Raw genomic sequence first — 14143 nt, 5'->3', positions numbered from 1 at the left:
AGAACAGTTCGGCAGTCACTTTGTATACGTTCGGCAATTAAAAAGAGAATTTTCATAAAAGGCAGTTAGGTAACTTCATATGACATCGTGCAGTTGCTTTTTTATGGTGAGTGCTAGTCAAATAAGAAATAATGGTGCAACCATTCGTGCAATACGAACGGCTTCACTGGATTGTTTCCCCATGTGTTGCAAATTCACCTTCTTTCTCTTTTTTTGCCGTGATTCATATGCACTGTTGTAGCAAAAGTGATGTAATGCCTGACAATCCGAATAAGAAAAGTGGAAGTGGTGTAATTTCACTGTGTGAACCTTTTATGTGGCCTGAAGTTACCAACACAAAAGAGATCACGAAGGAGAGGAGGCCGTTCGGCCCAACTTGTAGTTAGTAGCTCACTGAGCTCATTCATCTGTTTCGTGAAAGGTGCCGGGTTATTGGGTTTAACAGCATGACCCAGCAAAAACTCCCACAGCCTTTTGTGTAAAAAAAAATGGGGCCTCCTGTTTTCATGTTAAATAATGTTTGATCTATAAAATCAAGAATCGGATTCTGTTGTCCGGCTGTACAATCCAAGGAGAGGCTGAAAGAATTGAGCCAGCTGTTAATCTTCCTCTGAGGCCTGTACTTCCAGCAGGACAGTTCCTGGAAACTGCACACTGAAACCTGGAAGGGCAGTCTAGTGAGTAAACATAGCAGCCTTGTTCCTACCCCTGTGTCCGTTTCCCACTCCCAGCTCTGTCCTGGCCTGGCGGATTATAGAAATGACCTATCACATCCTCCATCCACATCTCCCTGACTTAAAGCACATGGCGCACATGGAAAAAGTCCTCTCATACAGGATGGAAATCGGGGTCCCTGCGTCCTGTATATCCTTCACGTGTCCCCTTAATGCAGCAGTCATTGATTATTCCTATTGCCAACAGAGCAATGTGCATGAGTATGTGCAAATAAATGAGTGCTGTTTTACTGGCTGACAAGTTAGAACTTGAGACCAGATGGACTTTCCCTGGAAAAGCCTCAGTTGAACTCATGAAAATCTGGCACTGTGATCCCGGTGAGGTGAGGCAGGGATGGATGTGACTGTCACCAGGGTTTTTAATGAGGGCACTTCGAAATCCGGATTTGTCTCCCGACTGAGGCTCTGAACTGATGCGTTGTGGAAACGCGGCACCGGCCCTGCTCACAGACAAAACCGTGCTTTTTCAGAATTGCTTTGAGCCCTGTCACCAGCAAAGCTCTTGGCAGATGGATATTTAATCTGCTTCATGCCATCTGGACTTACTTTTTTGCGTCTTTAATGAGTGCAGATTTAACAGACCAGGTTTCATCTCTCATCGTCTAAACACGGTGCTTGTGAAAAGCCGTTCGCCGGGCATTTTCCTGTTTTGCCCTGTTTGTTGCAGAGCTCCCAAACACCAGCAAGAGCTCTTACCTCACACAACCTCTGATCTTCACTCAAAGAAGCTGTAGGTAGAAGCTTTGTTTCACCACTGGAAATGACTGGATCTTGGTCTGTACTCATCCTGCACACATGCACTCCATGAGCCATTGACAAGGCTCCTTTCCTTTTCCTCTGAACTGTTTTTTAATTGTCCAATTACATGCCCACGGAGTACAACAGGCACATCTAAACGGTAATACATCAAGTTGGAAAACCCGCAGTCTCATTCCCCATCCCTCCTGCCCTGCACTCGAAGTCATCACAAGTCAGCTGGCGTTAAAGAGAGAGCGTCCGAGGGAGCAGGAATTGCCAAAGAGCTCGAGAGAGAAAGGAGGTTTCTCTCGGATGGTTGTTTTGCTGTTGGTGGACGGTCTGGTGACGGTGTGTGGCACCTGTTCCGTGCCTTACCTGAATTTAGGGCGAGGGGAGGAAGCCGATGGGAAATGGAATATGAATCCTGCGCCATATTTCCGCGCCCCTCCTCCAGTGCGTCAGCCTGGGCTGTCCCAGGAGAACCGTCCCCGTGGTTGGCCTTTCAGCGCCGCCGTGACTTCGCCGCCCGCTTTTCCAGTGCTGTGTGGAGGAGGGAGGGGAGGGGGAGAGCCATTACAAATTTGCAGCTGAATGGAAGAATGAAAAAATGGCTTAATGGACAGAAGGTGGGGAGAGGATCCCTCATTATCCTCAGGGGGCTGAAATGAAGTTAAAATCGGTAAACCCCCCGCGGCACGTGGTCGCGGCACTCCGTGGCCTCGCCTGCGGAAGGGGAGGTGGGCAGAACGCGCATGAGGCGGGAACGCCGTACCTGTCGCTCCACACTGTGGAGACCAGGCTGTGCGTCGGGCCAGCTGTGACCTGGCGCGGGGCTACATGCCGCAGGGCTCAGGGGGCGACGGAGTGGCTGCTGCGCGCAAATCAGGATGCTAATCGGTCCGAAAAGCTGGGTGAGGGTTTAGGAGGGAGGATAGAGGCCCTTTATCTGGTCACAAATGAAGGGTTTCAGATGATTGAACCCCTTGTCAGTAGCAGGCTCCCCGAGGTCCTGCCGACCGGGTGAGATGACGGACCTCGCGGCCTTTGTGTGCACAGAGACGTGGGGCTTGAGACAGTACGGTTAAATATCAGGCACTCCCAGTGTCGACTAGAAGAGCTGTTGTGTTCCTGTAAGAGGCGGACGGACGCAGGACTCCATGTAGAGCCACATGGTTTGCCGTCAGACACCCGGGCAGGAAGCGCCAGTTCGGTTTACTCCTGTCGCAAGCTGTCTTCAAAGAGCCGCGTCCGGCTCCTCCTGCCTTCCCCCACTGCGGCTCCTCCGAGGAAGAGCCGGATCGCCTTCAGGACAATGCCCGCTGTTGTTCGGGCGGTTGGAGCCGTGTATCAGTTTTGGTGGAGAGCCACAGAGGCTGCGTTTCAACCGGTTCGTCCGGAGTGTGACTTCTTCTACAGAAATGAGAAACTTTCGTTTGATAGAGCGCCAGAAAACGCGGGCACTGGGTTGAGAGGCTGAAGAGACGTGCAGAGCCGGTGCCCATCGGTGTTGTCGGGGAGCTTGCAGTGTTGTGGAGAGTGATAAAGTAGTTCTTCACAGACTGACTGAAGAGAATAGCAGACTGAGATCAGGGGCGGCGCGATGGCAGGCCTGACGGGCCGCGGCGTGTGAGCGCCGTGCCTGGAGAGGGAGTCTGAACCCGTGCCGGCTGACCGGGGCTCTTCCAGACTCGCCCCTTAATATCTCGACATCGCATCACGCGGTCGCCGTCAAAACGAGTTCTGTGGTTTTTTTTTCTCTTTTTAATCTTCTGGTACTTTAACAGATGTGGCTTTAAAAAAAAAACTGCCTGAGAGCGGAACGCCTGACTCGAAGTAGAAATTATCCGGCATTTGGGAGAGAAGCGCACGTCGTAATCCGCAGAGCAGCGCTGTCTTGTCTCAACAGGCCCGCATTGCAGGGCCGGAATCCGAGCGGTCGCCGCAGTAGTGATCGGAGGCAAAAATATGTCTGTGAAAGCACATGAAATGTAGTGTTTATTTTTGCAGCTCAAAGACGATTTACATATTTCAGTTCAGAGTAATGGGAGAGGCCGGTTTGAGCACCACTTTTTTTTTTCTTTCTGAATCCTTTTCTAATTTTCGGAAGACACTAATGACTCGCTTTCATAATGCGTTTTTTTGCAGAAGAATCAGAGTGCTCCGTGTTGGACACTGTCAATAAATCATCTTGAAAGCTTAGGAAGAAAGACCAGCATCGTTCACAGAGTCAGAGAAAGATGTCAACTGCGCTGAAAGAGAATTTGCTTTTTAAATGCGGTGTCCTTGAATTATAGAAGCATCCCTATTGAAACAGCACAATGTCTTTTCATCAGGGAGCCTGCTTCCTCAGAGCACTGCTTTAAGGCCTTTGTTCAGAATGTGCATTTAACTTCTAACTATATGGAGTGAACATATCTCTCCCTTCCTTCATCTTTCAGCGTGGTAATGATTCACTATCGATTTATTATCTCCGGCAAAGTATGAAGCAAGGTCAGAGCTGCTTCATTGGAGAAGTGATGAATATCTGCCAATGTCAAATCCTGGTTACAAATTCATGAATTATGTCCTCAAATTAAAACATTATTGGAGACTTGTGTAGTTTTCCGATTTTTTTTTTTTGTTTTGTTTTTGCATGATTATGGTTTTGTGCTTTTTTTTCCTCCCAGGAAAACTGATTTGGTTGGGGGGGAAAAAAATCACTCTCTGTGGGAGCCTATGAGCAGAAACATCTGATGTGAACCAGTCTGTACCAAACAGACCTAAACTGTAGGAAGTTTAAAAACCCGTACTGTGGGAAGCCAAATCACCTGTCTCACAGTATAAATGAGTGCTCCCTTCATCAGTCTTCTTCTTTTAGTGGTCATTAACTGCACCAAGCCTGTAGAATATTGGATTTTTATATCTTTTCTGTCAAGTTGGCAGAGTGTAGACTCACAGGAAGTACTATTTTTTTCTCGTTTTTTTTTTTTTCGAGCCTCCTCCTCTCTGATCTTCAGGAAACCAAACACCATCTCTCTCTCATGAGAAGATAGCCGGGGTTCACACTGCACTGATATTTACATAGACTCTTTAATTATTCATCTGTGAACTGTGAAGTGTCTCTTTTCTTAATTCAGAAGGAATGACAGATTTTTAAGTACGAGCTCAGAATGATTCCGTCACTGTCAGGTTGTTGAAATCGAACCCTAGGAAGTTCTGTAATTGTTTATCAGAGAGGTTGCCAAGTTTTTTTTAATTGATTGGGGCTTTTTACACGCAGGACTGGAATTAGAAGGTTTAGACAGTGTTGTTTCCTATTGTCATGAAATGGGGAGGGCTCATTAATATTTTTTCTCTTAATAGATAGTGATCTTCCTATCAGTTCCATTGCAATATGTTTGGCGCACAAGCTCTTCAATTATATACTATGCATTAGTATAATGATATAATTAAGCATTCTACTGGTTGTACTGGTGTTTTTAGGGAGCTGTATTCAGTGGTAAATGACAGCCCTATTGCTTGCTGTATGGGTAGTGTATAGGAGTTCATCTGAGACGATTGGGGAATTGTTATTGGAGCAAGACTGTGAGTAAAATCTCGTGTTTCTTGATTTTGGCACCGTTTATTTTAAGGGACTGCCGTAGTCGAGAGAGAAATAACAAATCTCTGTGATTTTTCTCATTTGAAAGCCAGGGCACGTATCACTTTCAACCTCACTGCTTTGCCAGCTCTGTCTGAACCAAGCAGAAGTTGGGTGATGTCTACTGCTTAAGCGAAAGCACCTCATGTGACCATATTACACAATTCACCCAAAATTCCCTCCAGGAAAAGGAAGCGATTCTCGCATTTTATGAATTGTGGCATTTGGAAAGTACACAGGGCAATTGACAGTTGCCAAATTGCCCATCCAGTTGCCTCCAAAGATGAACCCTGGTCTTTGTGGGGGAAGAGAAAGCCTTCTTATTAGCCGGTCACAGGGTGGCTACTAGATAGTGGGCAACCTGCGGGCTGCTTCCTGAAAGATATCGCTCAGCCTCTCTGTATTCAGTGAAACCAGTCTAGATAAGCAAGAAATGCTGAAGAAACAGATCCTTTTCAGTCGCGAACGGAGTAGACTATGAGGGCACCTGCCCCAGGTGTTTCAAATCAAAGGCATCCCAAGACAGTCGGACCCACCGGGCTCCAGAACCAACGTTGAAACTCTAACCAACAGGCTCAAGTAGAAACTAAGGAAAGTGCGTTTCAAACGAAGAGCAGGCGGTACTTCTTTCCGCAGGAGGTTTGTGGGCCGTGGGAGGACGGTTCTGCCGGAGCTGTGCAGCACTGATAGAGAGAGGCCCAGGTCGGCCAGCGGCGCTGCCTCGAGGCCCGAGGCTCGAGGCTCGAGGCTGAAGGCAGGGCCGTGCGTGACGTAGCGCGGGGGTGTCCATCACTCCAGCACGCATCTGTCACGCCACCGGGCTGGCTGAGGCCCGTTCCTTCCGGGATTCTCGGGAGATCGCGGACGTATCGAACCCGGACCCTCTTGCTGGCCGTGCTGCACCTTGTCTCCGGCGAGCCTTCGGTCCCCAGGGCGCCCGGGCCCCGCGGGGCTCTTGAGCGGTGCAGCCATGATGGCAAGAACTTCCTGTCCCCGGGGGGCAGCCCCGTGTTCGTCACAGCCGGAGCTCTGCAAAACGTTTAAGCAAACAGAAGGGGAAGATGGTCAGTACAATAATGGTGATTAATTACACAAAGTGCACATCTGCCGTATGTGAGTAACTCGGAAGATCCCCTGCTGGTGTAAGGGAAATCCTTCTGCAGTGGTAGACGAAGCGTGGCTCTGCTGTCAAAGAAGGCGATTTGCAGCGTCTCCCTCCCTCTCGCCCCCCTTTGTCAGAACTGCAGGACGGGCACAGCTGGGCCGAAGGGAGTCCGAGTCGGGTTGTGCAAGTCGATTGAATGAATGGAGTGTTATGTTCCTGGTCAACGAGAGCTTGAATGAGCAAAGCGAAAGAGAGGCATGATTCAGACCCGAGAGGTCGCCGCGCTGATTCATAAGGGTGGAGACTGAAAAGCTTTGCTCACTTAAGCCCGGATGATCCTCCGATTTAGGAAAACATCTGAAGTTATAACTGTCAGTACCGCCGCACTGGCCGGTAGAGACAGAGAGGTTGAGCTCGGGCTGGCTGTTTCCCTTTCTGTGAGCGCCGTGGTTTCCTGTGCAAATTCGGCCCGTCCTATCAGCTGGAGCTGCAGCCCAGTGCGTCCTGCTTCCCTCGGTTGTTTCCACGGGAACAGGGGGAGAGGACAGCCCCTGCACAGGACATGCTGTAATCGCCGTGGTTACCAGCAGCTGCAGGACCTTTCCTGGGCTAGTCCTTCCTTTAGGCGTCTGCCCCGTGCCTGTGGTTTGGCAGCTGTCTCGCCGTCTCCGGCCATGGTGCGCGAGCCATGCTGAAGCTCCTGCTGCCCCGAATCCGGCATGGCAATCCCCGGGTACAGTTTGGGCTTTTTTTTTTATTGATTTTGCGCATGTAGTTATTTCTTGATGAGGCTGGAGCGGAGAGCGTCCGGGCCTCCGAGGGAACACGCAGAAGTTAATTCCACAAACCTTGACGAATGTCAGTGTCTTTGCTTTTTCAGCGTGGAAGTGACCGACTTATTGTTTCGTTTTTCTACGTTAAGTGTTTAATTCAGTTTTTTATTTTTATTTTCGTGAGCTATTAACGGAGCTGTGGGGGTCTTAGTGTCATCTTAGTATGAGAATGGATTAATATTGGTGTTTGTTTCTGGTGTCCTACATCACTTTGCAGATATTTGAACATGCGTGCTGTTTCTGACTTCAGTATTTGGGGCTTTTTGTAAACAAATGCTGAGGGGTTTTCCATTGTCCAGTAGGAAACTTTGTAATATAGTTTGCTTTATAATGCAACATTTTGAAATTAAGCACTTTATTATGAATGTAGATCACTGAAAAGTAAAAGCCCAGTCTGCTGTTGTGTGTGGCCTCCTATATTTTGCTCAAACTGTTGTTTCGTGTTTGACAGTGTACCGTGTCTGCTGCCCCTCTTACACTCTGGCATCTGTAATATGTGGACAGAGAACGTGAAACAACGGCTCCTGTTTGTTGAGGGTAGATCTCGTGCTTGAGGGCGATAGCCAGGAGCTGTCGCGTCTTGCCCTTTAGAAAGGCCAGGACGTGTTTGATGCCGGGATACTGGGCTCCTTTCTTGTCCCGTCCTGGTAGAAATAAGCTCCGAAATCCCTCTCCCGACAGTACAGGTTAGTGTCCAGTCAGCAGCAGAAGTGGCACAGTACCGAGCTGGGGCTGTAGGGTCTCTTCTCGTATAGCACCTTTGGTTTGACCTGGCCAGCCCTTCGGATCGAAGGCTGGGATTCTCAAGTGTTTGTCACCGTGGTGGAAACCAGGCAGAAAAAAAAAAAGTTGTTCAGTTTTTCTTTTAAAAGTTCTGAAGAAGCAGGCGTCGATTCCTATCAGGACAAGTCTGGACATGTCCCTGCGGGGTCTGGGGTTTTGCTTCTTTCCTGTAGTGAAATAGTAATAAGCCCTCAACTTCATGGCACTCTCCCGAATCTGTGCTCGAGGGTTGGAGGAGATATTTTTATGTGGTTCGGCGATTATCGGAATGCAGTCCAAGATGTACAGGTGACTGTGGACCATGGAGAACAGCTCTCCCCCTGAACTCTCCCAGTCTGCTCTTTAACTCCCTTTAGCCTCTGTGGTTTGCTTGTTTTTTTTTTACTTTTCGATTCACTTTAAATTCATTTAAGTTCACTCTCGCCACCAAGACAGATAAATTCATTTAGGAATGGTACATTAATGTTTGCATTTCAGGGTAAGCTGACATTTAAATGTTTTTTATCCTGCTTTTACAGATATCCTGCTTTTTTCTCTGCTGTGGCCTGTCATACTGTTTTATGGTCATTACAGTGAATTTGTTTAAAAGTCATGAAATTTCCATTTGATTATTACTGTTGGCATAAGACTTATCTCTATGCCATTCTCAAATCTGTATTGCCATAAACCTTTAGGACGTGAACGTCTGACCTTTTAAATCTGATTTTCCTGGGTGATGATTGAATCAGTCCCTGATTTACTTACCTGGCACAGCAGACGTTCTTTAAATACCAATGAGCCCACGGCTGTTGTGAAACATATGCTGCATGCTGCTGACAGTACTAGCTGTGATTGTCTAGCCTGCTTTAAAGCGAAGACCCTGTGTCGGACTGGGCAGTGCGCTCGACCCCATGGACCCCATGCTATCAGCCAAGATAGCCACCACTTGACGCTCCGCAGATGCCACCCAGACCCAGGGCCCCGGTGTGGACTGGAGCACAACAGCTGACAGACAGGGTCCCTGCCACCGCTGTGCCTCGAACAGGCGCATCTGCTGGAGTGCACGAGCGCTTGGTAAACGCAGAAGCAGCGCCATTGACAGACCAGACTCCCAACCATGCTTTTGTGCGCGAATGAACTGACGCTTGTCCCCATGCTTGACGAGCAGTTCTCCGTCGGGCGGTCCTCTGAAACCAGGAGAAGCCTGTCTCCGCGCTGATGGGGACGGAGTATTCTGTGGCTTATGGTCATGTCGGTCGTCCTCGATTTCTGCCTTGTTGAGCTGGCGGATGTGGGGATACTGCCGAGAGCCCCGTCCTGAGAGAGGAGTACCTCCGGCCTGTTGTGTGGCACCGTGACCTAAGGGTCGTGGGGTTCAGAGGTGCATGAGCTCATTTCCAGGAGCTGCCTATTTCGGGAGAAGGCCGAAGGAAGCGTGTAAGCTCTGGAAAAAGGCAACAGCATTCAGTTAACAGGAAATGGCTTGCAAAAATAAAGCCATGTACACTGTATTCAGATTGCAGTGTCTTGTGGGAAAGGGTAGGCTTTGTATATATTTTTAGTTTTTTTTTTTTATTGTTGGGGATGACGTGTTCTTATGTAAGTTAAACAGGAAACTTTTCTAGCAGTGTTTAGGGCAGCGTCCAGTGTTGTCGAAGCCCACGCTGTGGTAAAGTGAACGATTGCCAGACGATTGCTCCTGGCCTGAGTGGAAGGACCTCGGTTTGTACTGATGTGGCAGGGCCTTCTGCCACCACAAAAAAATAATCTGCTGAAATTGCCTCCCCTCTTGAAATGCACCTTCCTGAGTGTTGCTTTTCAAAAACAACAAATCGGTTTGTTTTTTCCGCAAATTTAAAGAGTCATTGTGGATGTTTATTGATGCAGAGCAATTGGATGATGACTCTTTTCACATATTCAAAGTAAAAGAGGCAAAGCTTTTGCACCACAAAAGAACAGGCAGATGGCATTAAGGGGAAGAAAGTTTATTACTACGGTTGGATTATTCTTGGGTATAGTGATAACCTAAGGTTCTGTCCTGTCTGCTGCAGGGGAAAGCCTGAATGACAATGTAGGTACTGTAACTCTCTTATGTAGCAGCATGAAAAGCAAGAAAGCATCCTAATTGTTCCTCGTGCCTCACTTGGGCTGTCCGCAAGGGGAACATCTCCGCTGACTAGCTATGTCGCGTTCTGAGCGGCGACACTCTCCTCCCGTGCCCTGGCATCCTTCCCCTTGATGGACGAGTTTCCTGGCAGGAAAATCTGCGTCCCTGCCTCCTCCTCCTCCTCCTCCATGGAGTTAATTGAAATGGTCTGGGAGATGTGCTCCCGGCTTGTCTTCACGGAACAGAAGGGTAATTTTATCACCCTCAGCCGTGATGAGTCTGGGCTTCATCTTGGACACGGCGAGGCGAAGTTCTTAGTCCGTTTCGGGGGCAGGAAAGTTGGCCGTGGTGCTGATTTATTGCACGGCTCTGCGTGGTGGTGCGGGCCACTGGTCACTGCCCTCCTCGGTTCTTCAAGGCTGTCTGGGGGTTCTGCAGTTATCTTGTCATGCCTAAGTTACAGTAACCCTTGTTACCGCTCAGTGGGTTCACGCGGCAACTTGTGTTCCACTTGTTGGTGACCAAAGGTTCAAAGGTTTGACCTCGGAAGCTCTTCAGCCTGGCGCGGTTCAGTGCCGGCCCGCTGTGCCTCCTGTGGCACTCTGAACCCTGCCAGGCACCGAACGCCCACAGCCCATGTGTACAGCAGCTGATTCATAGGTGGGATCAGGCCGTTATGAGTCAAGCTCCCTGTTTAAAGAAGCTGACGAGGAAAGCTGTGAGCTCGTACAGTTTTTCTCGGCGCTGCTGTCTCGGCGTGGGCTGCGCTGCGACGAGCCCTGCGCTGTGCCCACTCTGACCACAGCAGGATTTCCTGCAGGAGGAGACGTTCGCCGCGAGGTAATGTGAGCCCCCCCACGGCTCTCGGTGTTTGAGCTCCTAGGAATCCACCTGAGTTTATCACTCTGCTGCACTGAGGCTTTGTAGGAAATGGAGGCTTTCCGCATAGTTGACTGATGGTTCCTACTTAAAACATGCTATTTTTAATGTTTCTACAGTACCTAAATGAGATGCGTGTCCTTTGAATAGCTGTCTCGGGCAGCTCCGTAGTGGTTTTTCTGCAACGGATGCACTCCTAGTTCCTGTTGCAGACTAATGGATCATGTCCATTAATTTCACTTTCCTAATCCAGGTAATGTGCTCTCTGTCTGTTTAATGTAATCAGCTTTCAGCAAACAGGCGGTTAATCACTGACAAAGCAAGAGGAATTCCAGCAATGCAGCAGGGTGTCGGATAACACAAGGCACTTTGCTCACACAGGAAACACAGGAACCTCACCCCCCTGACCTTGCAGAGACCACCAGGAGTTATTGAAAACGAGCAGAATCTAATCTGCCCAGCGGCACCTAATTGGTACAGTAGTCACCCTTTCTACTGCGGTAAAACGTAAATACTTTTCGAAGAAACAATTGACAAGAAGCCATTGTCCCTCCCCCTACCTGCTGTTTACCTTTGGCTTCTTTGTTGTGCAAGTTCCGTTTTGGAACAAGCATTAGCAGCTGTTTACGTTGTCGGAGTGAGGTTACAGCTGCTGCTCTGTGCAGCAGTAAAATACTTCTCTAATGCCAGGTTAATAAAAGAATGAGATGAGCCTGCATCACTCCAGCCCATTAATAATGACAATTCCTTACGCTTCAATAGAGCTTTTCTGGACACTCCACTCAAAGCACTTTACGGGTAATGGGGACGCCCACCAGTGTGCAGCCCCACCTGGATGATGTGGCGGCAGTACTCTCCCCACACACCAGCTCTCAGTGGGGAGGAGAGCAGAGTTCGTAGATGGGGATTATTGTTAGCAGTGAGGCGGCTAAGACATGGGAGGCTCAGAGGAAGCAGTGTGTGTGATGCCTTATGTTTTGGTGAAATGTGCAGGCGTGCTGGGCGAGGTACACATGATGATACCAGCCATTGCAGGAACTGCACTTACGCAGCCCTGAGTTTTTTTGTTTGTTCAGGATATTCGAGTTACAGTCATGCACTGACTCTCTGCTGCCCATGTGGTTGATAATTGTTTGGTCCTTTGCTCCTGAGCTGCTGTTTCTCAGTCAGTGCATTATTGGAGTCCTGATGCTGGAAAGGAGCTCTGTAATTTAACCCAGATTGATTGATGGGATGTATAATATTGTATGCAATTGTGTTCACTTTCCGAAACATATTTCTCCTCTGAAATCTTTCCAGAAACGTACGCTGCATACACTCCCAGTCTTAACGGAATGCCCTTCTCTAACAGGCTAAAAGAAACAAATCTTTGAGTCTTAGAGAAGACTACTGAGGGACTTAATTTATCTGTTTAAAATCCTAAAAGGCATGAACAAAATCAGTCCCGCTGACTTCTCCAGAATCAACATTGTAACATGAGCCAGAGAACATGCGTGAAAGCTACCTGGAAGTTCATTTTAAAGTGAGAACTGGAGGCTCTGTTACTGCTTGTTACTTTTTTTGTAAAGAATTTTTTGCATCTTCGCATTTTTTGTGAAGCTGAAGCCTTTCGCCATTACTTAGCTGGTATGTAGTTTCCTTGGTTGTTTTTGCTTAGTATTGAAATTAAGCAAAGCCACGTTGCTTTTAGGTAAATGGTGCGTTGGGCTGCGTTTGACTTCTCCCTTTGTACGGGATGCCAGAATACCATACTGAAAGAGCGTCGTATCGGGACTGCTGAGGTCTGGGCTTCCTGCTTGTACAGTATGTGGTCGTGATTCTCAGGAAGTGAGACTGTCTCGCATGGCCTTACTCCTACCAGCTGGCCTGGGTCCAGGCTGTTCCTACGGGTCAGCCAGCCAGGGTTTGCATTGCTCCCTGGGGGACCCCATTGTCCAACATTTCTTTCAACAAGTGCCCCACGGATTAGAGGCGAAAACGAGTCAGAATGTTTGTTAATTATACAAGCAGTTCCCAACACAGACGGGCGCTTAGGAGAGGGGACTGCGGTGATGCTACATCTAAAGACAGTTTGGGGAAAAAATGAATGGTGCCCCCTCCTCTGAGGGGTGTTTTTAATAAAATAAGGGTATTGGTAAGAGGCACCCCTTCTCTCTCTCTCTCTCTCTCTCTCTCTCTCTCTCTCTCTCTACTCCTCTTCTCTCCCTCTCCCCGTCCTCCGCGCTCTCCGTTTAATTCAAACAGCCGCGGTGCCCTGGTTATTGCCCTCTCAGGATCGCTGCGTGATGTCAGGTTCGGACCGCATGCCCTCCCTTACAGAAAGGGCAGTTCAGACGGCTTACCAGTAAACCCCGGGGAGGAGTGGGGGGAGGGCGTGTGCCGGCGGAGAGGGCACGGTACAGACGGCACTGTAACTTCAGCAGCTGGTCGGCTGGGAGAATCTTTTAATCTCTTCCCGACATGGCGGGGGTCGGCGAAACACCTGCCCGAGTGCCTTCCCCTTGTGGGGCTCAGTTACAGGGCGGGCAGGCGAGCGCGCTCTGGGGGCCCCGGTGCTGCGGATTTTCTTTGTCATTTTGCGAACGGCGAATCCGAGTCGCCGGTGGAATTCAGCCAGCCCACAAGGATCGCCTGCGGCCGGGCGATGTCCGTCTGTCTGCGGCAGAAGTTCGAGAGCTGCGGCGGGGAGCGTGTGAGTGAGATTATGGGCGTCGGCGGAGGGAAGGGTGCTGTGATGGATCGGGTCATGTGAATTTCTGTGGGTTTTGACACACTTTTCAGGAAGGCTCAGACAGGGTTGAGCCACTCGCAGTGCTGCTGTAGTTCAGCATCCGGGATTGGCTGCTCACAAGTCTTGCACTGAATTCCCAGGCGATCTCTCTTTTGCTGGTTTCATTTGATCTTTTTACAGTCCGCCCTAAACCCTTGTTTCTCTCTAGAAACGGAAGTCTTCCTGTCGCTTTGTTTACACCGTGGGCTTTCGTTTTCTCCTCGTGGAGAACTCGGTGGGCAGGGGAGTTGGATTGATGCTGCAGAGGTGACAGCCGGCGCCGGTTGAGTCCAGCGCCTGAGCAGACGCACCGGATGGTTAGGGCTCAGCATGGAGGAATAGGAAAGTGGGTTGGGCGCCCCCTTTTGTGGCACGCACGGTCCAGCTGTTTCTGGTGCAGCTGGGTTGACTTGGGTCAGTGATTTGTGAGTGTTTGAGTTGGGTCCCCGTCGTAGTCATCTCTGTCCAAGACTAAACTCCTTCGGCCTGTCAGAGGCGAACGCTCTCTGTGGGGCCACGGGTGTATCTGGTTGCTCTTCCCTGGTCTGGTTCCAGAGCAACACTATCTCCCATGCCCGGGTTGTGTTTCAGTGCCT

General features: G+C 49.3%; 1 protein-coding gene across 3 annotated transcripts in view; it reads left to right on the top strand.

Annotated features, from left to right (window-relative positions):
• Positions 1 to 14143, top strand: part of LOC148657950 (ribosomal protein S6 kinase alpha-3) — a 48985-nt gene that overhangs the window by 10713 nt on the left and 24129 nt on the right. The window contains exon 1 of one of the 3 annotated variants that reach the window (XM_088638708.1): positions 6783 to 6929. The exons of the other annotated variants lie outside the window; for them this stretch is intronic. Coding sequence (XP_088494834.1) covers positions 6885 to 6929 — 45 coding nt within the window. The 5' untranslated portion in view covers positions 6783 to 6884. Of the gene's footprint in view, positions 1 to 6782; positions 6930 to 14143 lie in introns of those variants that run through there. 3 annotated transcript variants of the gene reach the window in all.

Source organism: Lepisosteus platostomus, chromosome 7, assembly GCF_059453375.1.
Source record: "Lepisosteus platostomus isolate fLepPlt1 chromosome 7, fLepPlt1.hap1, whole genome shotgun sequence".
Taxonomy (NCBI): Eukaryota; Metazoa; Chordata; class Actinopteri; order Semionotiformes; family Lepisosteidae; genus Lepisosteus; species Lepisosteus platostomus.
This window is presented reverse-complemented; position numbering and strand designations above follow the sequence as displayed.